The sequence below is a fragment of the Odontesthes bonariensis genome, chromosome 8 (genome assembly GCF_027942865.1).
Source record: "Odontesthes bonariensis isolate fOdoBon6 chromosome 8, fOdoBon6.hap1, whole genome shotgun sequence".
In the NCBI taxonomy this organism is placed as follows: domain Eukaryota; kingdom Metazoa; phylum Chordata; class Actinopteri; order Atheriniformes; family Atherinopsidae; genus Odontesthes; species Odontesthes bonariensis.
The window spans coordinates 11,713,126-11,737,511 of NC_134513.1; the positions used below are offsets into that span (position 1 = coordinate 11,713,126).

The 24,386-nt window shown below is 40.9% G+C and overlaps 1 protein-coding gene across 1 annotated transcript in view; it reads left to right on the forward strand.

Moving 5' to 3' along the window:
- The first annotated feature begins 3,730 nt into the window (after positions 1 to 3,730).
- tmtc2a (transmembrane O-mannosyltransferase targeting cadherins 2a) overlaps positions 3,731 to 24,386 on the forward strand; it is a 56,268-nt gene continuing 35,612 nt past the window's right edge. Inside the window, exon 1 of the mRNA XM_075471721.1 lies at positions 3,731 to 4,093. Coding sequence (XP_075327836.1) covers positions 4,011 to 4,093 — 83 coding nt within the window. The 5' untranslated portion in view covers positions 3,731 to 4,010. The remainder of the gene's footprint in view (positions 4,094 to 24,386) is intronic.

Sequence of the window (24,386 nt, forward strand, 5' to 3'; positions counted from 1 at the left end):
ATGAAGAGCATCAGTGAAAGCCAGTTGTTGCTGAGGATTGCCCTGCTGGTTTTGTGCATGCTGTCAGACATCAAATAGTTCAGTTCATACTGCAGGTTGTGAAACTTGGTTTGCTGACCATACCAAGAGATGGCATGCTTTTTTGTGACTTTGAAAACACCCCGACTGAAAAGCACAAACCATAAATATATTCAATGTGTTTGTCTGAGTGTCTCCGACTCTGACTTTTGTGTATTATGCAAATCAATTTATGTCACGGATTTTGATGGTCATTTTTGTCACATTGTTCTTTTAGTGTCAATGCCAAGTCATTTTATATCTCTTTATTGTTGCTTTTTTGGTCATTGTATGTCACATTTACATTAATCTGTGGTTATTTTGTGTCTGATTTTGGTTATTTTGTGGTATTTGTCTAAATTATACTGCTGCTGCTTTCCTTCAAGTCTATTTGAATGTGTTATTGGTTATGTTTGCATCTTTCTGCCATTGCTAACATTTAATTTGAATAGATCTGTGATCATTTTGATCCTCTTTGCTGCTGTTTGTGGTCATTTATCTTTTTTTTTTTTCAATTTTATGTCTCCTCTGCATCTCAATTAGATTGTTTCCTATCTCTTTCTGGCATATATAAATTATATTTAAGGGATAAGGTCAAGGCCCTCATGACTCTGGGCCTGCACCTGGCAGCCTACTTTGGTAATTTGTCCATGACTGTTAGAGGTGCTGATAGGCTATTTTTTTTGCATGGAAGACAGTGTTTCCAATCTTTATCCGGAGCAAAGTGGCTGCTAATATTTAAAGCATATATGTGCATATTGAGGATATTGTTTAGAAAAAAAAGAAAAAAACCAGCTGGGACACAAATCAAATATGTAAGCAGCTTCGCCCATGAGCAAAACAAAATGTGTTTTAACTTAGCGAACCCATGTGCTTTAAATTACAGGCTTTATAAGTGATTGCCACTTCCCGAAACAACAAAAACCAACGAGGAAATGAAAAAAGAAAAATACATTAATCAAAAGTGACAAATATTAGACTTTTGGAAATTTCGAAATCATAATTACAAACATTGCAGCTCAAAGATTCCTTGCAGCCCATCTTACTTAACCCCTTAATGATTAAAACTGCATGACTCATGACTGTTTTAATTGGAGACTGTTGCCTGTCTTCAAGTAAAGAGCAAGTTACAAGTTCATTACATGGCTCTGTAGTGAGTATGTAGCAGAAAATCAGTCAAATAGAGTAAACGCTTTTTTCCTGGTATGTGTTTGTTTGGCTCTGAGCCTGTTTATACTCTCCATTGGAATATTTTTCCGGATTTCTCTCACTAATGTCTTAATCACTTCAGCAGGCTGCAGCCAGACACATCACCCATGTCCTCAAGAGACAGACTAAGGGGACAGTATTTGTCTCTGTAATTGTTTTAGAGTATGGATTCATCTGACTACATGTTGTGACAGTCGTAAGCCACCATTCTCCTCCAATTGATGATAAGAGGCCATAATCTTAGGTTATTAAACAGACTTAAAAGCTAAAGTGTTGAGAGGAATGAACAACGCACACAGAGACATATGTTACCCTTAGACAATGATGAATGTTGTAGAAGAAGAGGGACCTTAAAATAAGTCTCAGGTACAAAAAGACAGAAGCCTTCCCTGCTGAATTATCCAACAGGTTCTTAGAGGTTGAGGTCATGTTCTGTTCTGAATCAGGGTCAATGTTACAAATGACTCTCGATCCTCAGCCTGCAATGCTTTGTCAATGTCTCTGCCATTGTGAACCAATGCCCTTATGCTCTATACATCCTTCTCCAGCCATCTGTTTTTCTTTCTCTGCTGTTCTGCACTGCATTTATCCTGCTAGAGCCCCAACTGTGGGACAGGCGTTGGCCCAGCTGGTAGTCAGCGGGACCGGGCTGCGCATTTCCAAACTGGTGCCCATATGCATGCTCGCCATAGGGTGAGGTGCAAGAGTTCATTGATCACACTCGCTACTCCTTCAGTTTAGCCTCTTCACAGAGGCAGTGGGGGTTGTTGAAGGGAAATTAATCAATATTTTCAATTTGGGGTAAGAATATGATAATGTGAGACCTTCAGCAGGATGCATCCTCACATCATGTTTCTCAGGATTTAATCTAAATTGATTATCGAGCAAAAATCAGCAGGGTCTGCTGGATACCTACCTCATAATGTTGAAAATGAATTATCCATTAAGTGATGAGCATGTAGCTGTTTTGGATATTGTTTAAATATCACAGAAGAAGAAGCATATGGAGAAATGAGGAAAATCATAGTTGTGTTACACAATATATACAAGGTATGTCAAAGGTAAATGGACTGTAAAAGAATATCACTCTTCTAGTCTACCACTCAGAACGCTTTTACACCAAAGTCCACATTCATCTCATTCAGACACACACATACACACACACATACATACAGCACGTCTTAGTCTATACAGTGTTACAGGCTATCCATTGCTTTTTTCTGTCCATCACACACATTCAAACACTGATAGATGCATCAGAGGCAGGTTCAGTATCTTTCCCAAGGACACTTCAACATTTTGTCCAGAGAAACCAGGGATCAAATCAACGGCCTTCTGACTGGCAAACAAGCCCCATCCCTCCTGAGTTACAGCCACCCCTACACATAAGTACAAACAAACTCTCTTTGGATGTCATACCTGTAACTGTTACAACATCCATGATGTCACATGAAATAAACGGATGGATGACCGTAGGGCCAAATGTGTCAGTGTCCCCTAAACCCACGAGCCCCTGGGCCTCTAACCTAGAGTCAGAAAGTCAATTAAAAGACTAGAAATTTTGCAATTTTTAAAGAGAAAAGACATATAGATTAATAAAATGACGACGAAGAGAGACAAATTTAATATGTAAAGATAAAAAAATAACACAAAGAGAAACAAAATCCTATACAGACTGAAAATAAACAAAAAAATAAATAAACAAACTAATCATACGAGATGCAAACTGACTAAAGACATGCAAAATTACCAAAGACTGACATAAAGAGACTACAGAGACACAAAAAAGGATACTAAACGGAAAAAAACGGAAAAAAAAGAAGTGAAAATAATCACAAGGAGATGCAAAATTCCTAGGAGATACCAAATTACTTTTAAAACGCAGCATGACCACAAAAAGACACAAAGTGAAAACAAAGAGCTGAAAGCAAAGACAAAAAATAAAAATAAGAAAAACAAAGAGTGACACAATATTAGCACAGAAACGCAAATGAAAAGACAAAAAATTACCGCGTAAAGAGAAAAAAAATGCATGAAATGAGCACAGTGCGAAGAAAAAGGGCTGAACAATCAAAATAAATATGAAGGAGATGCCCAATGAAATATCCAAATAAATGCAACAGAGACCTGGACTGACAACAAAAAGCAACAAACTTACCCCAAAACCACAATCATTACAGATAGGCTACACTCCAAGTCATCGTCTTTAAAGCTCACATCATTCTATATTAATGAACCAGCCGATGGCTAAAACAAATTGTTGCCATGGCAACTATTGTTTTATCCCAGTTTTCCAGTTAAAATGGATTCACAGCCTATTCCATCCCATCAGCAGCGCATAAAACCACAGCTCTGTATTTCCTACACTATACCCTCTTTTTCAGAGCACAGCCCAATGCGCATGCTCAGTCTATCTGAAAGCCACATGCGTTTTCTCTCTCCAGGCTCCTCAGTGCCAAAGCGAGAGAGATGCGCACACTGAGGACATCGCAGCTCAGAAATGCGCACAGCTCCGAGCTCGACCCGGCGATAGCTTCGCCTCCCCTTCATCAGCCCTGACCGCAGTGGGTTAGAGGGGATATGGCAAACTTTGTCACACTTTGCATGACACGGGGAATGCCCTGCGTTGACTGGAGGGCTGTGCTACCGAGCGGCTGAATCGAGAGCACAAAATAGGCTTGAGAGAGACAGCAGGGGACCCGATTACAGTCTATTTCTATCCTCTCCTACTTTGGCGTTGAGAGATGATCACGGAGCTGGTGAGCACCGCCGTGGCTGTGGGTCTGTATCTGAACACGCTGGACGCAGATTTCTGCTACGATGACAGGTAGGTTTCTCCCGCAGAGCGCATCACTGTCCGCTCCTCCACTTGTCACCCTAGCTTGTTACCGCGGCGCGGAAACGTAGGGGGGGGGGGCGCACGGGTCGCTGCGCCTGCCCTTTTGCTTACATGTGCTTTTGTCTGTAGACTAATAAATCACAGCTTATTTTTCGCTTCTCGTCAAAGGCACGAAAACATGGAGAAGGATTGGGAGTGCACTAAAACATGAGCTCTAATTATAAAAATAATACTCAAATAGATGTATCTGTACAAGTGTATCATTCTAACTTGGTCCCCTCTTTTGGTGCTCCTGAGAAACGTTTATTAGAGAATTGTAATACATCCTATATTCTTCACATCTATATCCTTTCATGCGCTTGCTTCTTTTGACAATAATCATTTAATTTCTTTTCATGAAAACCCTCAGAGAGATTTTTACAGTAGGACCCACTTACACCTTAAAAGGTGAGGTAGGCTCAACATGTTTAGAACTGTGAGCATCTCCCTTCCACCACCTACTGCCCATGAAGTACACCTGAAGCTCTTTGTGTTGATGAAGCACTCATGCCTGTTCTAACAATGCCCTGCACTCTGGGGACTAAAGCTAATTTAAACTGGCAGTTGTTTTGCAGACAGCTGCAAAAAGCTGTTGACATTTTCTGGTTGTGGAGGGCCGGTCAGAGAAAACTCGTGCTGCCTTGGTGGGCAGGAAGGTATCGCATGCTTCTGTAGTAGTAAAGGTGAACAAAACAGGAGCTGAATTGCGGATTGTCGCAAGGATTCGTGCTTTTTCCCTGATGTCTATCTCAGCTTAAATGCATTTAAGCAGAGAATGTATTTTTTAAAGAAACTGCTTGCTTTTAATGTAGACAACCGGATGCTTCATATGTTTTATTCTGCTTTTATTGAAAGTGTTTTAACATTTTGTATTATTTGTTGGTTTGGCAATGCCACTGAGGCACAAAAAAAGGTGGTCAGGAGGACAGTCACTACGGCTAGCAAACTACTTGGTGTCACTCTGCCAAGTATGGAGAGTATTTATAGGGAGAGGCTTGTTAAAAAGGCTGACAACATCATCGCTCAATATAAGCATCCACTGTCCTCCTCTTTTAAACTCCTGCCCTCTGGACGTCGTTTTTGTCTCCCCCTCCTGTCCAAAAACAGGTCAAAGTTCTCTTTTATTCCCCAAGCGATAAAGGCACTAAATGAGGTCAGTAGTTTATCCAGCCACCCAATGTAGTGTGTACTAGTAGCTGTTTTGTGTTCTATGTTCAATGTTTGTGTGTTTTTTGATATGCCTGATCGTGTCTCATGTCTGGTGCCAGCGAGTGTAATGCAAGTACAATTGCCCCACGGGGACAAATAAAGCTCTAACTAACTAACTAACTTTATGCTTGAGATTTTTACCACAGTGTGTACCCATTCATATTAAATCAGTATTCTGAGTTCTGTTTTTTTTTTTTATTGCTGATCAATTATCTAGCTCATATGACTAGTCTAAAAATAAACAGATGTAAAGCATCCATCTAGGTTTCTTCAGAGGTCTTATTCTGTCCAAAGCCAAAATACGTTCAGTTTAATGTGCTGGAAAACAGAAAAAAAGACGGACAATCTTGAGAATATCAGCTTTGATTTGAAAAAATGCTTTCACTTTCTTGTTAAATATTCAATTTAAGATCATCCACAAGAGTAAATCTGAGTGAGACTAACTTGGACTGAGTAGGTAAATGCCTTGAAGGCTTGAGAAGCACTGACAAAGACAGATCTGTGCATCATGGCAACGATTTATTCCACAAACAGAGGTTAGGAAAAGAGAAAACTACTGTGGTAGATTTCAGAGTACAAGTGTTCTAGTCATTCATATGCGTTTCGTAAAATAACCATTGTCCATGCACAAGTAGTTTTTCAGTGACTTGAAAGACTGAATATGGGCATAATGAGGTTTTGCTCTAACAAAAAAAATTTTAAAATGCTGTAAATCCTCAAGAATTAAATCATGGGTTGAAACCACTAATACACAAGGTATGTGGCAGATTTCTCTTTGCATTAGATGAATGAACTGACAAGGAACAGGTTGCCTCCCTTATTCGTCCACGGCTCAGTCGGAGGAAGCTGTCTGGTTAGCATCTCTAGACACCCTTTAAAGGTCAAATATTCCCTCACTTTCCCTTTCTGCACCACCGGTGACCCCACTGAAAGTGTTTGTGTGCAGGAGGAGTAGCAGGGATGGTGGTAGAAGAAAGGTCTGTGTGCGTCTTCAGTTACATCACACCTCAGTGAATGACCCTGTAACACGCCCAGGGGTTATGCATCCATCAAATTTGTCCCCACGACTCTGTTGTCAAAAAGCCAGTCAGTGACAGATTACTGGGGGGTGATGCTCTGCCCGTTCCAGCCCAGGCTCGCTCTCCTTCCCCTCTGAGAAAGTTCAGAATCCACCGGCGCGCTGTATCTATCAAAGTCACCGTGGTAATTTACACTCCAGGGGACAGACACTGGTGTTTTGGTTGAGCGCTCTCGGATGGAGGAGGCTGAATACCAATCAGAAGCCTGACCTTCCATGGTCGTTCATCAAACAACGTCCCCGCTTGGGGTCAAGAGTTGTGTGCTCCCTGTCTCTTCCCTCTGGGATTTGAGGAGAGTTATGAGCTAAAGGTTAAGGCAAGAGACAGATTGAAGTGCAAGAGAGTTCAACTTATCAATCTGCTCTGGTCCGAAAAAATGGACTCGCTTCTTGACCCACTTTTTTTCCCGCATTTGTCCCTTACAGTGGGTTGAGGCGATCTTATCTGACCTTTCACTTCATAATCAAATCCTTGTTACATGTCACATGCAGTGCTCAATGTCCTAGACTAGACGGTGAAGCAGATAAATCTTTGTCCAGGCGCTGGAAGTTGTGGAGATGTTCTGGCTGGTCTCTGCTAATTCAATCACGTCAAGTGTTTTTCCTGGGCATTGCTCTGGGTCTGGCCAAGCACTCTCTGGGCCAACCGTAATCCCAATGAAAAGCCACGGCGTGTGAAATGACTAAGTTTTACGGGAGCTGGGAGTAGACTTGGGCCAGGCCGTTTTTTGATCTAGGGAAAGAAAATCAAGACATGGTCTGCTGGTTTACAGTTTTTTATTATCGTAATTTAAACAAGTCAGTCACAGCGCTGATGTTTTTGTTTGACTGTTTGCTTGAGAGTTGTGGTCATAGACTGGGGAATATATTTACCATAGCTTTTGAACCCTCCTTTTAATACATATCAGTGAGGCTTTTGACAGGTTAATAATGGACCCCAATGGTCATGGTTTTTAACCACTGCCACATTTTTAATAAATGAAGTCGGTAGATGAATGGATATATCTACTTGGCAAACAAGAGTATTATTAGGTCGACACAATTTAAGAAAAGAGGAGATAAATGCTGTGAAATGAAACACATCCTATGAGTGGCTTTCAGCATTCAGAGTTGTGTCTCCAGAAACATCTGTGACCCCTGGAACATCAGTCCACAGTCACAGCTCAACTCAGAATTGCATTATGGTTCCCCAGGGGATTTGGGTGAAAATATCTTCCCTCTTTGTCCCAGAGGAGGAAAACATTTTCATCTCTCGGTTTGAAGGGGTTTGATGGGGATTGGATTTCATTGACTGGCACATAATGGGTCTTTTTATATGCACTGTAAAGCATGCATTTAAACAATTAAATATGGCAAACATATAACAGAGGTGACAGAGTAGTGACTTGAGAGAAGCGGCACAATGGAAGCAGTTGATCAGAGAGTTTGTTGGTTGCTGCATCTGTTCCTTTTCTAGCTTGGTTTTTGAGGTTAGCCGATAAGTGCATCAAGATGAGACTGTCTCCAAGAGGTGCCTTTTAATCATAGTTCAAACCAGAGTGCCTTGACTCTGAGCGCTGATATATTGCCTTTATATACGCTAATTGGGTGCTCATTGCTTAGCGCCCTCTGAAAATGTACAAATATAAACAGCATTTCTTTTTGTTTGACCATAAAAACACACAATGAAATGAAAAAAAGCCTCCTTTGCTTCCCTCATTTTGTCACGTATACTCAGTTCATAAAAGCATTGCTGTTTCAGGAATGCCTGTATGCTTCTACCAGCAGCGACTGAGATAAGAGAAGCAGTAAATTCAATCAATTTAAAGCAGGAGGCCAGTTTTCGTGGCTGTTTTTTCTGCTTTTGGCCACCAATTTGTCTTCATCTAAAAGGTAATTGCATTTCTTCACTAATAGCAGTGAATACATCTGTTGTTCGGATGCACCTTGGGAGCTGATGGAGACTAAAGCAGAGCTAAACACCAATGGAAATAATGTCAATGTTGCATCATATATGCTGATATTTTGATAGGCAACTGTCCTTAAGTGTTCACTTACAGACTGTGGATCAAAAAATGGACATTGACACCCAGTATGGAAATTAAAGCTAAAAAGGAAGTATCTTAAAGTGCAAAATTACTCTGTGTCAAACTGTGTTGGCTTTAAATCCCATTTTATTTCCATCAATTTCTTTCAATAAGTGCTAAGTAAACATTGTTCCTCCGAGCTGATATGCTGTCATCAGTCAATTTCACTCCCTGGGATCATTATGCTGTGGTTTTCTGGAAACAATTCCATAATTAAGTTGGTATAATGCATCATAGAGAGGTACGTTCAGGGGCATGACTGTCTCGACAGAAATGCCAGGGAGTCTGCGTCACTGATCAAGTCAAATTGCAGGCTCGTTGCTTTGATTCATGACTTTTATTCGGCCATCAGTTATTGGTGCAGCAATAGGCAATACCACACAGTTTTGCCTTGTTCAGTTGTTTTAATCCGTTTTTTTGGGTCACTGTATTTTTTTTTTATTCTTTGAATAATTTGAGTATTTGTCTTACAAGTCAAGGTGTCTTGAATTGAATTCACATCCTCTAAAACACTAAAAAGTGTGCTGTAGGTCATTTTGAACATTATTCCATCCTTAAAAAAAACATATTGAGCCTCAAAGTATCTGAGATACCTCAAAAGTTGTTTGTACAATTAAGTTTCGAGCATCACTTTCCTGCTTTACCCTCTTGTTCATGAATGAGTACCACTTGCACTGTTCTCCACCAGTGCTTCGTCTCCACAGTTTTTTGTCATGCGCAACTTTTGTTTTGAGATGAACTAAGCTCTCAAACAGCCCACTGCGTCCATCTATTTTATACTCTCTAGGTGGTAATAATCTAAAAATCCAAGGTGACAATGGCTAAATGGCAAATTTAAGCTTTTAACAGGAAAATCAACAAATGGGGATGACCGCATAGCTATGTCTAGGCTTTTTTTTCTCAACCCCGACTGTAGGCTCTCCATTAGGCCACACTGGAAATATCACAAAGCTCACAGCCTGAATGTTCCTTTAATGTCAGGTGTGCTTCTCGGCAGAAACCTCCTCCTGCACTGAGCTACCACTACTACATACTGAATGCACTGACGAAACAAATGCTTCAGCCAGCTTTTAGTAAGAAAGAAGACGTATGATACAATTACTAAACTTCAGATTGTAATATTTACAACTGCTCATAAGTGCAACACATCTTTAAGTAGTGCACCAACGCCTAACGTTGACTTTGACTGAAAACACAACTGTATTAATGCTCCTAAAAAATCCCTAATTGAAGCTTGACCCTAATTCTTTGGAATACAGTTCTTTAATGTTATTGGTAGAGTGCTGCTTTAATATTAGCACTCTAACTAAAGGGGCATATGTCACCTCTCAGTCTGATTATCTCTTAACAGCTTATAATCATCATCTCTTATGGGTTGGCACCCCCAATGCTCACTGTTATCACTTTCAGTTGACTGCAATAAATGGTGCCAGGAGTGCTAGTGCTCTTTTTTTTTTGGAACAGTTATACATATGCTCTTATTATATTGAGGCTGTTTGATTTCCAGCATACGCTCAGAGCAGATAAATATTGGGAGAAGAAGTAGGCTAATGAAATGAGTGAGCAGAATCTCTTTGAGAACATTGTGTGTGCAGTAAAACGGCTGGGGTGCGAAGGCATGAGTCTATCAGGAGGAGTTTTCACTCCGAGCTTTATACTGCAGATTGCCCGAAGATAGAATTAAAATGAACAGTGTGGCGAGGATAACTGATGAGAAAAGTGTCTATGAATAGTAATTTGAGATGGTTTTGAGGCGAGAAGCTTTAAATCAGATTTGCATAGGATTATGTGTCTTCAAGGAGAAGGAGGCAGACCCCATAAAAAGTGCGGTCTAGTGTTGAAAAAGTTTCTCTTGTGATGCGTCACCATCGATTCGCCGTCCCAATATATTTAAGCAATAACATGTGTTTTTACTCTCTGGGTAAAAGAAGTGTTACTATTGAAGTCTTGTTCTGCCATCTGTGGGCCTCCTCGCATTCACGGTGGATGGCTCTGAGTATCACTGAAACAATAGCAAGGCGGGAACAAAGAGTCTCATCTTGATTACAGGCAGATTCAGTCAACATAAGCACTATGTCGTCAACTCTGTAGATATTGTGGCTTTGAGATAGCTTTCAAGTCCCAAAGGAAGGTTTGAGCAACCATGTATGTGTTGAAGGGGGTGTATAAGAATTTCTGTACATTATTGGTAGTAAATGGCTGCAGCGCTGCCTGCCGAAGACAGAATGTTAAAGCCCATCTTCATCTGCCGTAATAGGTTCCAGCTTCCAGTGGCAGGAAAATGGTTCTCTGGCAAACAGAGGCCTTGCATGGCTTGTTCTTCATAACAAAGTGGTAATGGGGCATGTGCAAGGAGTTTTCTTTCAGAGAAGTCAGGAACATCTATGAAAGGTATTCCAGTAATAAGCTGAATCATCTTCATTCCAAGGAGTGCCAACTTCAACATCTGACTCTGGAGCATGCTGAACTGAGGTTTTCCTTCTACTTAAGTGTCCCAGTTTTTTTTACACCTTTACTTTCAGAGCGTTTCCGAAACTTTTGTAATCCCGTACCCTTGTTATGATGGTAGACAAAAGCATTCCTTAAAATGAGACCAGAATTCAAGACCACCGATGAGTCTCTTTTTTTAGATCAGCATCTGTTTGAGGCAGGGCCAACGAACTGTGATCAAAGGGCACTGGACTTCCTTTCTATGTAAAGGTCATGATGCAGAGACGTCTTAGACGCCTCTCTCTTTTTCATCGATGGTTTCGCAAGAATCAGGGTGATGCAAAACAGTTATGGATTAAAAACGCTGTGTTGAGCCATATTCAACCCATGAAATACAGGTTTGTACTGATTTGGTAAAAATGTCAAAATTAACATCAGCTTTTGCGTGATTCATCATGGTATACTAATATGATTTAGTGCAACTGAACTCCTTTTAAGAAACTAGTATGATACATTGTAAAGCAAATGTATGTAATAAATTGCACCATCCTTGCCTTTGGTTCCACCACCAAGCAGAGGGAATGAGTTTGTTTATTTTTAGGTTGTGCCTGCTTGTCCCCTCGGATCTCATTGGCACATGAGGCTGGTTGAGGCGGGCTGCTAACCTTTGGCTGGCCCTCGCGCTGTGCAGGCCGCAGTCACCCCGCCCGGCTGCCAAAACACAACCGCCAAACCTCAGTCGCGACCCTCCCTGTATACACACCATATGTGTATCCCTAAACAGTGGTATCCAGGACTTATAAGTTTGCCAGCACTCCATAACGTACACATTCCAAAGCCCTAGATTTGTTTTATAGATTTCGGAGGATGAAACCTCCAAGCCGCAGATAAAGGGTTGTATGAATTTCTAATCTGGCCGGCTGTACGCTTGTTTACCATGCTCTTCTTTTACTGAAGCCCTTCATAATTGTGTTCAACACTGGGTTGGATTTCCACTACAGTGCACTAAAAGTGACTTTGAAAGTAAAACGCTTTTTGTGGCATTGGATTTCACTTAGAAGCTGGGATCCACTTTCCCTCTTCAAACAGCAAGGTGGACCTCCAAAACAACTTACAGCAGTTGTGGCGTAATACAAAACCAAACCCAAGCCGGGGATCACACGAATCGTGAGCAGCTACCCTCTCTGTCTTTTGTAATCAATAGCCATTGAGTATCGACTTTCAGTGAGTGCAGAGTTGTTTTTTTGTTTTTTTTCCCCCTTTAGCCCAGAACAGCTGTCAGAACGGAAACTCAAACATGCCACACTTGACAAGCACTCATGTTTCACCACACAGCATCAGGTCTGACTGGGAAAGTCCTGATGTCCAGCAGCCAGTTCCTCTCAATGTGAAAGGATCGGTTTCTGAATGTGGAAGCGTTTTTCGTGTGTGCTGACCGCTGACAGAATTTCCCCGACGATGGTGAAGCTGTCAGTGTAAAATGATCAGGTTGATGGATCAGTCTAAATTTTGTGGTTGGTATGATATTTGAGCTGTGTGTGGAGGTTTTTTCTTTTGATTTGGTGGGAGGTTTTAGTTAGGTGAGACGATCGGAGGGTGAGAACATCTGATATGAGTTGTGTTGAGTTTTAACTTAGAATGAGAGCAATAGGGAAACATTTACAGGAAGTTTTTCAGACAAAATCAAACAGACATTTTATTTTCTCAACCATACCATACCTGCTGTCAATTTAGAATCACTAAATAACAAGTATACATGCCTTAGGACTGTGGGCAGAAACCTAAGCACCCAGGAACAGGAAGAACATGCACACTCTGTACAGAAATGCCACAGCCATATCCAAACAATGCGTGGTGGGAGGCAACTAAAAAAAAAAAATTCAACACCCTTCTCCCAAAAATAAAGCTTATATATCATTCTGTTAAGAGTTTTACTCAATAAGACCTACAACCTTTTGGATAGTGAATTTTGGTACCAATAAAGCCCGCACATAAAGTTGAGATGAATATTTAAAGCTGCCTGGTGTTACGATTAACTTAGGCATTTAACCCCCCTCCCCTGCCGACACCTCCCGCATTAATCTGGGCTGTGAGAACTTGCTCCTGAAAACAGTGAGAAAGGCTTTTGACTGCCAAATGTTTTTAAACTAAAATGTGATGAGACAAAAATCTTTATTCCATTCAAGCTGTGCTGAAACTCCCATTCATCTCAGTGCGGGCTGCTGAGACTGTGCTGTGCCTTAATTATTATTCTAGGTGCCAAGTGCCTCACAAAACCAATAGAGAATCATTAGCTCTGCAACGTTGGCACTGAACCTCAGCTGAGCGCCGCACAAACTCTTTCCATCTTCACGCATGGCTACCCTAGCTTGTAAAATATACCAATATGCATGAAGAATTTTGGGTCAGAACTGGGCCAACTTCAGAATACATGGTGTGTGCAGTAAGAAAAATCAGTTTTTGATTCTCACCTCATAAAAACCTGAGAGGGGGAAAATGAGAGCGCTGAGGGCTGGAGGTATTTAAGGCTCAGGAGATATCACATGACACTTCTGCTACCTTCACCCAAAGGTACAGCTGTAGTGGTAAGTGTTTGGTCGTGAGATGAAGCAGCAGTGAAGTGATGTTTCTTGAGGATCAAGTGTTCTGCAGTGGTGTGAAGTCTGTGTATTTTTTAGCTTGTTTTCAGAATGTTTCTGAAGCGGAGCCTTTGTAAGATCATCATGAAATCCAGAGGGATTTTAGATTGTCTTTATCATCTATCTTCATTGTGTTAGCACATGCTTGATGGATAAATGTTTAGAAGCAACATAGCAAGTTGTTATCATTTCCATCTACTTCATGTACTCTGCAGAGGGAGATAACCTGTCTCCATTTCCCACTTCCTTCTGGTAAGCAACCAAAACTGGAGAAGCACACTAGATGATACAGATAGAGGAAGGGCAGGGGTCTCAGTTCAGTTGTGTTGTTTAGCTGTTCTCTCATTATGATACAATAGAGGGCCGTTTGGAGGAGTGAAGACAAGTCTTAGGAAGGGAGATGGGGTGATAATTGTAGACACTTTTGAAATAGAAAGTGCTGGCCATTGTAGTTTAAAATGCTGCCGTACCCAGAAAGTAGATTGTAGTGTCCTGTTTCGCCATATAGCCAAAGTCATGGGTTTTGTGGTACAGCATCTTCTTCGAAACACAGTCACTCAGGCTTGAATTACATCATTCTTCAAGTAAAACCAGGGGCCATTTTGAGCCATTTTTCTGTTGTGAAGCTTTTTTAAGCACTGTTCAATCGTCTGCTCGCCCACTTCACAGAGAGAAACTGAGATCCTTAAATCTATGCAGCTATTCTCATGGTGGGGGTTCTGTAAGCCTGCTGAATATATGGTTTAATTGCTTTTTAAGTAAACCTGTCAGTTTGACCTGCAGAGAACTCGCACAATCTGCATTTGATAATGGGTTTTTGCCAGATGAACCAGTCTCTGTATTGTGTATCACCATATCTTTGGTTGGAATGTCATTTTGATATTCATGCATCAGTGGTTATGAGAAAGGTGGTAAGGCTTTCATGATGATCTCTGACAACGCTGTAATTTGTTTTTGATACAACTTGCAGGGAATCTATGACACTGCACAATTTGATTGTGTTTTTTTCATTGTTAGATCAAATGACCCTCTGTTGAAGGCCTGAATTTTGAGTGTTTTTGCTTTTGATGAGAACATTATTCACTTTCACTGTGAGCTTGTACTGCATCGATACTATTACTGGTTGCCCCGGCTCTAAAAGACATTCACTATCCAAAGCACTCAATCCTTTTTTTCTCGTGAATGTGAGCTAAAGTGACAAAGAAGCCCCATTGTTGTAAATTTGCATCTCTGCTGTGAAGAGCAGACACGTTAGAGGTCGCCACAGAGTATGGCTGTGCCTGCTTATCCCTGACATTGCATCTAAAGATAGTGATTCTCACAAGGCTCGCTCATGACTGTGACACGGCATCGAGTCAATCCATTACTACTCTAAGTTGCCGTTATCAGTCGAAGTAACTTACCATATCGCATCCTTGTTACAGACGGTAAACATGTTTGTCCAGGAAGTCAAATGAGCCATTCTGGTTGTTGTTTTTTTGTCCTCCCAATGTCCTTGGTTGTTTTTTGTGATTGTTGTGATACGGGACAAAAGAGTAACCTTTCAGATTTTGGTGTCTTCATTTTATACATTAGAGATATTTTTACATAGAAATGTGATGGATTTAGATGAGTAGAGTAACTTCAAGCCTGTTCAAAATGATTGAGTTGAAGCACAAAGTTTACTAAAGGAAGTCAGCAGTTTCCTTGCTCTGTCTGAAAGTAACAACGCTTCAAAGGTCTGGGATTAGACAATTTGTTACTCGGTGGAATTTGTCACTTTCAGACACTCTCAGAATGCTTGCTTCCAGGCGTTATGCTAAGCCAGGCTAACCTTTTACCTTTAAGCAGAGTTTCGTGCCAGTTCTTTGTCATGTTTAGTTTCTGTCCAACCGTTTCTGTTTTCAATGAAAATAAAAGCAAAAATTTGGTTACAATCACTTGTAACCCAGTACTCCTCAGGTTGTTCCATGACATCATGCCTGCTTGTTCCTCCAGTCCATTTCAAAATGAAATGTGGTATTTTTTGTTATATACAATACGTTTTATGTTTTTTTATTGATTTTTTTCCCTGCTTTATTTAAACGAGGCGCTATGTTTTGGACGGGATTGCTTCTGACATATTTTTAAGACACTGGATTTCAATGGTAATTCTGCTTAAGGGCCTTTGATAGAATTTGCATTGCAAAGGTATCTTAGAGCTGAATAAAAACATGGCTTTCGCCAAGTTACCTTTGAACTACTTCAGTTAAATTTGCCTGTAGTTAAGGGTCAAACGGACAGGGCTGCTTTTTTTGGGATAACTTCACTGGTTGCAATGTTAAAGTTGCGTTAAGGCAAATGGTTTCGTTGTACTAGCCTTGTTTAACAGATCACTGCTCAGTATTTGAAAAGATCTCAGATAATTAGCACAGCTCCTTGAAAAGAAGACTGATTTGGTTTGGGTTGGCCCCTGTGGTACCCCTCTTTAGCTACTCCTTCTCTTCAGCTAATGCTGGAATGTGACAACTGGTCACGGCGGAAGAAAGGAGGGCCTATTCTGGATTGGATACAGTCCTGTAAGGTCTGTTAGTGTGGTGGCTTTAATCGGCCATTACAAAAGCTGTGTATGAATCTGACCACTGAAAGCTGTCAAAGCAGGAAAATATAGCTTCACTGCGTCTGAATGTCAAATGTAAGGATTACAATCCTTTACATTTTCAAAGTAGCTGCATTTTTCGCTGCCTTCGGATTACAAACCAATTCTGGTGGAGCATTAAAGTGCCGTTCTTTCCCCTAATCAGAGACAGAAAGCTTTTGAGCAGAAACAGAATGCTTCTTTGTTTCTCCAGCTGCTCCCTTGGCAGAAATGCAGCCCTCAGACCATCCACTGGCTCCGTAATTTGTCATCAGCAATTAAACTTGTCCTCATTATTATCTCTGCAGGAGATCAAAAGTGAGCAGAAGTGTTCTTAAAGTCTTAGCAGAAGTTCCCTCTCTCTGCTGTACCAGGAAAAAATGGACTCTTCTTATCCATTTTTGATCAGCACCCCATCATAATACAACGATTCAGCACTTCCCATTCTTGTTGTAGAGGAACCTCTTCCTTGGCAAAGGGAAGTAATCTCAGCTGGACATTGCCAGGGTCTGCCAGGCTGTGGACTCCTGATAATAACGTGGGCCTGCAACACTCTGGAGAGCCCGTTGTTGAGGCTTTACGTCCACCTGGTGCTCTGCATGTGCGAGAGTGAATTATAACATATGCGCTAACAAATTAAACAGCTGCACTGAGGTGAAAACTGAGTCGAGTTTTTTTTCTGAGCCATCACTCTACATGACCTGTCAACATGTACTCCCTCTAGATTAAAAAGAAAAAGAAAAAATCAATGCCAGACAGCACATTTGTCCCTGACGTCGGAGGACCCGAGTGTGTAAGGAGAGAGGGGGTCTCATAATGATGAGTTTAGGTGGTTGCGGGAGCATTTTTTTTGTAGGTCACTGAGCCAACACCCACTCTTTGGAACTAGGCCAGTGGAATTGATAGTAGAAGCAGAAGGTAAAATTAATTAAGAGGGTGAGAAGAGAGGGAAAGGAAGTTGTGCCATGTAATTAAAGAAGACACTGTTGAGATGGAATAGTTTGAACAAGGATAGTTTTCATGGAGAAATTGTTGCCTCTTATAACACTTTTGCCCTCATTTAGATACGACAGAATGTTTTGTGGCTGACAGGAAATCTTAGTTTTCAGCCATATTACAGTGTATTATTATGTGTGTAATGGATACGGAGGATTTACTAAGACTACACTATGAATGTACTTTATAATCGAAGAAGGCAGATGCTAAAAAGCAGCCTTATCTCTTTATACATTTTACATCCAGTAAACTGGAAAGCATCCCTTGCTGGGAATTACCATAGTCTTTAGATTGTATTCAGCATAAACATGTAAGTGTCTTTCAAATACTAATTTGACTTATGAGGAAAAGAAGCGGTTGCCCTGTTATATATATGTCACATGTTTTGTTAGGAGATGGGAAAATGAAAAGCAGTAACTCAAGAACCAAGTTAAAGGGTGTATACATTCCTGCATGGATTCCAGCAGAAGCAACAAGGTGTTATCAGCACATGTCTGGCATTTTAAATTCTATCCCCAGCTTGTAGACAGCCATGATTTATTTATTGTTTCTCTGTCCGTTTTTAATCAAGCGTCACATTTATCACCGCATGTGCAGGCGACTCGTGGAGGCCGCCCTAATTACCCGTCTGCAGTCAGACACTGTAATTAACTGTCAGACCCATACTCGATGGAAAATTGAGAACTGATTGGCTGCTCATTTGTTTTTTTGCAACATGCTGGAGGTTGTTCTTGTTGGATCTCACTGGATGGAGGGTTGGAGGGTGTTAAAGTTGGCCTCTCTTCATTGATAGGTGTTGGCTGTGTGGGAAAACCTAAAGCTAAAAGTCTTAGCTCTCAGTGATCCTGAACATTAGCTCATTTAAATACACAGTGAATACTGTTGGGCCACGTACTGTTTTTGAGATATATGGGGTATTTATAGGGTGAGACTTCTCAAAAACCTATAAATTTTGTTAGAAGGGCTCCCATCTTGATGTGTGAGGAATAAAAACAATTCTATGTAGCAGCCTTTTTCCATAATGGGCTCCTGGGGGTCTTTGTGGTGTTGATAAAGGTGTGAAACTGTAACTTCTTGTTGAATCAAATCATCATTTTTTTTACTGGGTATTATGCTCAGCCTGCCATACAAAATTGTCTGAAGTTTCACTCTCTTAAATCTATACCAAGTACCCCCCACTGACTCCCCTGCCCCGAGGGAGTGCAAAGCATTTGCTTTATTAGTAATTGATCTACCAGGCTGAGGATTCATCAAAGCCTTTTATTGACAACATCACTCAGGAAGTGCAGCAGCAGGGCCAGGTCTCCGTTTTAGCTGAGGTGGCAGTGGTTCCACATCACCTCGAATTTTGCGCGACCAACTAATGGGAAACGATCAATCAGTCAATTAGATGGACACAGAAGCTTTGCAATTAGTCTGGTGAAAAATAGATGAGGGAGTCACACTCTTAATGATTCCGCTCATGATTTTTTAACCACTACAGTGGAACTGCAGTATGTTAAAAGTGGCTTTTATTGCAGAGTTTGTACACTAAGGCTTTAAAGTGAATATGAGATTCAGTTGAGTATCCAAAACCTAGAAAAGGTCTCTTATCTGACCTCTAAGTGTGAAACTAGAAAGAGGAAAAGCTGAACCTACTATAAAGACTGCGGGTTGAGTGAAAACTGACCCTGTGAACAGTGAGCCCACAGTTGTCAGTTACCATGGTAACCTAGCACGTATGGAGCTGTAGGCGCACATGAGTCTGAAAAATAATTTTTCCTGCTGTGTAGTCTTTTAATGCTGTGGAGCAAGATTTTAAATGTGAATCAAGAGATTCCGCAGTCAGAGGTCCATTATTAAACCATGTCACACATGTTTGGTCCATACCTTTTGTCTTAAGCTGCTGTCATCTGCATTTTGTCCCATCAGGATATGTCTGGATGCATTTTTCTTTTTTTTTAACATGTTGCCATAGTAAATCATAGAATCAGAACTCCATTCACAGTGGCTTATTTCTCTTTGTCTAAGCAGGGGCTTAACTCCGAGTGAATATACTCAGTAGATTTAGTGAAGTCTGATCAGCTGTTCTGCAAACCAGCCCTTTGGCCTGTCCCTTACCAAAGTGTGATTTGGCTGCTTGAAACTTCTCTCATTAAGCCTTGATGTTTAATGTTTGATATTCACCAATGGAACTTAAGAAACAGGCCTTAATACTGTATATCGAATTAATTTGATCCGTATACATCTCAGTTTATGTTCAAAGCCTATTCGAGTGCATAGCATACATTCACGCTAACCACAGTAAGCCAGCTCCGGCCTATTTGGAGTCAGTTCATCTGCTAATCAGGAAACAGCTTCACACGGGACATGAAAGCAGGTCTGTTGCCTGAAAAAAAAAAAAAAAAGAGAGGCAGCCAACTTCCTGACGTTTAGCTCAGACTGTTTCTGCTTCTTTGAAGCCGGGAGTCACCGGAAGAAATCTGCTCGCCCTGGCTGTCTGGCTCGGACAGACTGAGGATGTAGGGGAGACTTTATCTTAATCAGCTATGAGCCGACCTGTTGGACCCAATGGTGATGAAACCAAAGTAATTGGACTTAAGTGATGAGTAACTACTCAGAAGTGTGTAGATACATCTATGAATACTTATTGGACTACTGACAATTTTGTAATTATCCTCGGTCTTTCATCGAGTTTAAAAACTTTTGCATCAAGTAACATAAAAGAACTAGTAGAACTTGATTGCCAGATTGGGAATCTGTGTTTCAAGGAAGTGAACAAATACATTTAAGAAACTTGTGATGCCCACTTTGCACACAGTTTTATAGAAATCATATTCACAGCATGCCCGTTTTTTTAATGGAATACTGATGCATTACAGTCCAGTGAAAGTTTGACTTGTGTCCTGCTCTATTTCCACTGGGGCCATTAGCAATTACACTGTTTTTCTATGATTGGGGTTCACATACAAATCCTGCTTAAAGGATAAGACCGGTTTTTTGACATTGGGCCCTTGATTTCACATTATAGCATGATGTTCTACTCACCCCTGCTTGTTGTTTGTCATTTGGAGCTGTTCCGAAGATATTCGCGAGGCGTCTGGCTGCTCTCTTGAGATATTCGGCCATGAAACGGTTTCCTATGGGCAAGCTCATACAGGCACAAACTATGCTGTTTATAATTTATTAATTACTCTACACTAGCACTGATAACGTGGAGGTGCGTCGCTTACTTAAAAAAATCCGGGTTATTGTAATTTTGATTTTTTTGTCGTAAAGTGGGTGTTACTGACGTCATCGTCGTGCTACTGCCACAGACAGCCCACAGACCTGCTGCCTATTTATTCATTCGGCTAAAATTCAAAATTAGTAACCCGGATTTTTTTAAGTAAGCGACGCACCTCCACGTTATCAGTGCTGGTGTAGAGTAATTAATAAATTATAAACAGCATAGTTTGTACCTGTATAAGCTTGCCCATAGGAAACCGTTTCATGGCCGAATATCTCAAGAGAGCAGCCGGACGCCTCGCGAATATCTTCGGAACAGCTCCAAATGACCAACAACAAGCAGGGGTGAGTAGAACATCATGTTATAATGTGAAATCAAGGGCCCAATGTCAAAAAACCGGTCTTATCCTTTAAGTATTTGACTCATTTAGACACAGGGTCAAACAGTATGTTGCTTTTGCGAGCAGCTATGCTACAAATGCCAAGTTGAAACAACAAATAATCAGTTTAGTACATTTCTGCCAGTGAAAAATATACAAATGCAGACAGGAACACAAATGTTTTTTTTAAGACCTGAAACATACTGTGCATCTAGTCCTTGTGCGTCTTTGCACTGCCAGTACTTCTTTTTTGGGGGTCACTCGAGTTCAGTGCTTTAGTATTTATCAGAATGCAGAAGAGACCGTGTGATTCACCGTTTTCTTTGACATGTTTGTGGAAGATTTGTATATACACACCACCAGTAGGTACTTCAGTAACCTTTTTGCAGTAAACATTTTTTTCCAAGGATAAACACTAAAATCAGCGAGCATTTCTTCAGAGGCTGACGTGCATCGGTGCATGGACTTGTAAATGTAAAGACGCGGCTATTTCACATTTGCTCATAAACAAACTAAGCTAAAGTCCTTTAGCTTGTCCGTTCATTCCAAACTCCCAACTGGTTTTTCTGCACCCACAGGAAAACTGCTAGGAGCTCCGGGGTGGGCTATTTTTAATCAATGAAAAAATGGAACCAGCAAACTGAGCGGAAGAGAGAAAAAAGGCTTTTATTACACTGGAATACAAAGTAAGCTTAATCCTGTCTCTCATGACTATATATAATACCCAATTATGTATAAAAACAGTTGAAAATCTTGCCAGTTTTCTCTCATTTTGTCAAGTCATCAGTGCCCGGCTATGTGGGACGTCGTCCAACAGCAGTTTATCACCACTCACACATTTCAAACGAGGGAGAGAAGGTAATAATTGCATGTGAGCAGGGCATTAAATCTGCCAAGCTAATGTCAAACTTCATCTTGCACACCACGAAAAGGAAGAGCCTCTGCAAAGCTGAGTATAAATCTTTCACAACCAGGCCGCTGGCAGCACGACAGAGTTTTGTGAATGCTATCTGGACATTTATTCATTTTCCCTCTCCTCGCGTTTTCGTGCCGTGGTTGCGTGGGACGGAGTGTGGGAAAGTAGCGGTGCCACTGCTGCTTGGGGTATTGTTCTGCCAGCGGTATAGATGACGTGGGATGTTTGAACACACCCTTAACGATCACTTCCTGACCCGTCAGATACACAAACTAAACAGATACAGAGAGTTGATTTTGAAGAAAAAAAACAAATGTTTTATGAATGACTTCATTGTTTCTGCAGCACAATCACTTAATGAGCAAGAAGCAATGTGTGTTTATGAAGATGGAAAAAAACAATGATGGGAACATTAAATCATAACTTGAGTTCTGGTGTCTCCTTCCCCTGAGCATCTCACTCTTTCATTTTCATCACCATCTCCTCGTTTCCTGTCATCTTGCTTTGGCTATTCACTGACAGGATCGTAGCAGCTGATTATGAGCCAGTGAATGAATCACTCAGGTCCAGCCAGCAAGCATTATGCCTTAATGTATGAGTGTTTAACCTTGCACTGTAATGAATGGGTAAGTACCTTGGATTTTAAGGACAAACAAAGCCCAGATCACCATCTCCATGTGCTCAGCTGCCTCATGCTGAGGTGAAATTTATACGATTTCCATCCTCAACCAGTTGTGGCTTTAGTTGGGAACAAAGCCCTGTGCAGTGTTTTCCTGCCAACTGCAACTCCACATTGGATTAGGACACTACACTGCATGGCTTACACATACTACACATGTGGTCATACGAGTAGAGACGTGAGCACACCGACACACAGCCACTTATCAGATTACTTGTCGCCCCCTGACCTCTATGCATGTTTGGAAAAAAAAACTCTGCACTGTATGATCACTCTAATCTTCGTAGTATTGGATTAACACAGAGGTGATCTGCACCAGATCTGCCCTGCCCTCACCCACACTCAGTCGCCTTGATACACTGGCGTTTATCTCCCAGCATGTGACACTGGATCTAAATGGAGACTAAATCAATAATCAGTAGCAGTCCTCTTCCAATGCAAATCGTGTTTGAGAATTGAGGAAAAACTGGGTGTCTGAATCGCTCTCTGCTATTTACTGACAACAATGTTTGTCTTTTGACTCAGTTGCGTCATCAGAGGCGTAATAAATTTGAGTTTTTCTGGAGCAGATAAGCAGATATAAACTGCAGGGGACTGAAATCCAGGCTTATGTTTTCAGATGTTTTGCATTAGTTTAATGTTCATCCCCATCTATAGTTTTACTGTTTGCAGAGTACTTCATAAAATTTTTTATTTTCCCTGAAGCAGACAGAATTGACAACAGTGAGAGAAACATGATTAGATTTTTTTTAAAGGGAGCCAGAAACAAGGAATGTTAAACTGTGGTGCACGTCCATCATCTTTCAGTTTTTAGCTCAACTGACTGAAGATATTTTGAAGGTCTGAGGATATTGACTGTGATATGGGCCTACAGCATCATCTGTTTTATTTATAGATAAAACTAAAGGGATATGTTAAAGTTTTCAAATCGGATTCCAAAAGCACACAGCACTACAGACTGTAGTTGTGGTTCCATCTGTTTTCCAGCTCTTGTGATGCACAGGTTGAAAACATGCATCAAAACAGCTGGATGGAAATGCATTGCACAAAATCTTGAAATATCATAAAAAAAAATTCCACTTCCAAGACAACTGGAAAACTCGGTATATATAAAAAGATACAGTAAGTATGACTAAGTACAGAGGACACTGGTTCAGCAAATGAATTCACTACAAAAGGCACATGACTTGGGAATGTACACGGAGCTGTTATGAAAACTCTTCAAGAGTCTTCAATTAGATGTTCAAAAGATTCCAAATGTTCCATTATCCACTGTGCTCTCTGTCAACAGGCATTCCGTCACGCGTGTTTGGCTGGCGCTCTTTCTATTACACGGACTTGCTGCGCCCTCTTAATCTGCCATTTGGTGGGAAAGCTCGTGCCACCTTTATCTCACCTTGGTACACAAACTCTTAAAATCAATCACAGAACAGTAGTAAATGGAAGCAAAGCAGAAATTCACTATTTTACAGTTTTATGGAAACAATTCCTTTGGATCGAAACCCAGCTTTCCATCTTAAATTTAACAGATCGGGTCAAACAATGTGACATACATTTCTTTTTATGAAACGATAATGATGAAGGACACTGAAACAGTAAGCTAATCAGGATGTCCTTTCAATTTTTGCCTTTGAAAACTCATCTTACTCCTGTTGATGTCTCCTGAGTTCAAAGGAACAGATAATTGTCAATTCAGATCTTACTGGTTTGTAAAGGTTGTCAGCTCTGTATTGATACACTCCACCCTTTTCTGTGATTTGGATAGAGTTTTCATTATCTACGTGCCTCCTACTTCTACACAAAGCATTCAGCGTCAGTGGTTATCACTGTGTAAATCGAACTGTCTGCTGGCGCTTTCTGTCTTGTCTGTTTAATTAGAACTCAGTTTGCTCATTAAGTAGATGGAGCTTTAATAGATCTTGGCCAGACGGGGGGTATTGTAAAAGGCCTGGCACTGAAGCAAACTACCAGTTCAGATATGGTTCATGAGGATGGTCGCACAAAGGAAGAAAGACGCAGGGAGACAGAAAGAGAGATGGATGGAGG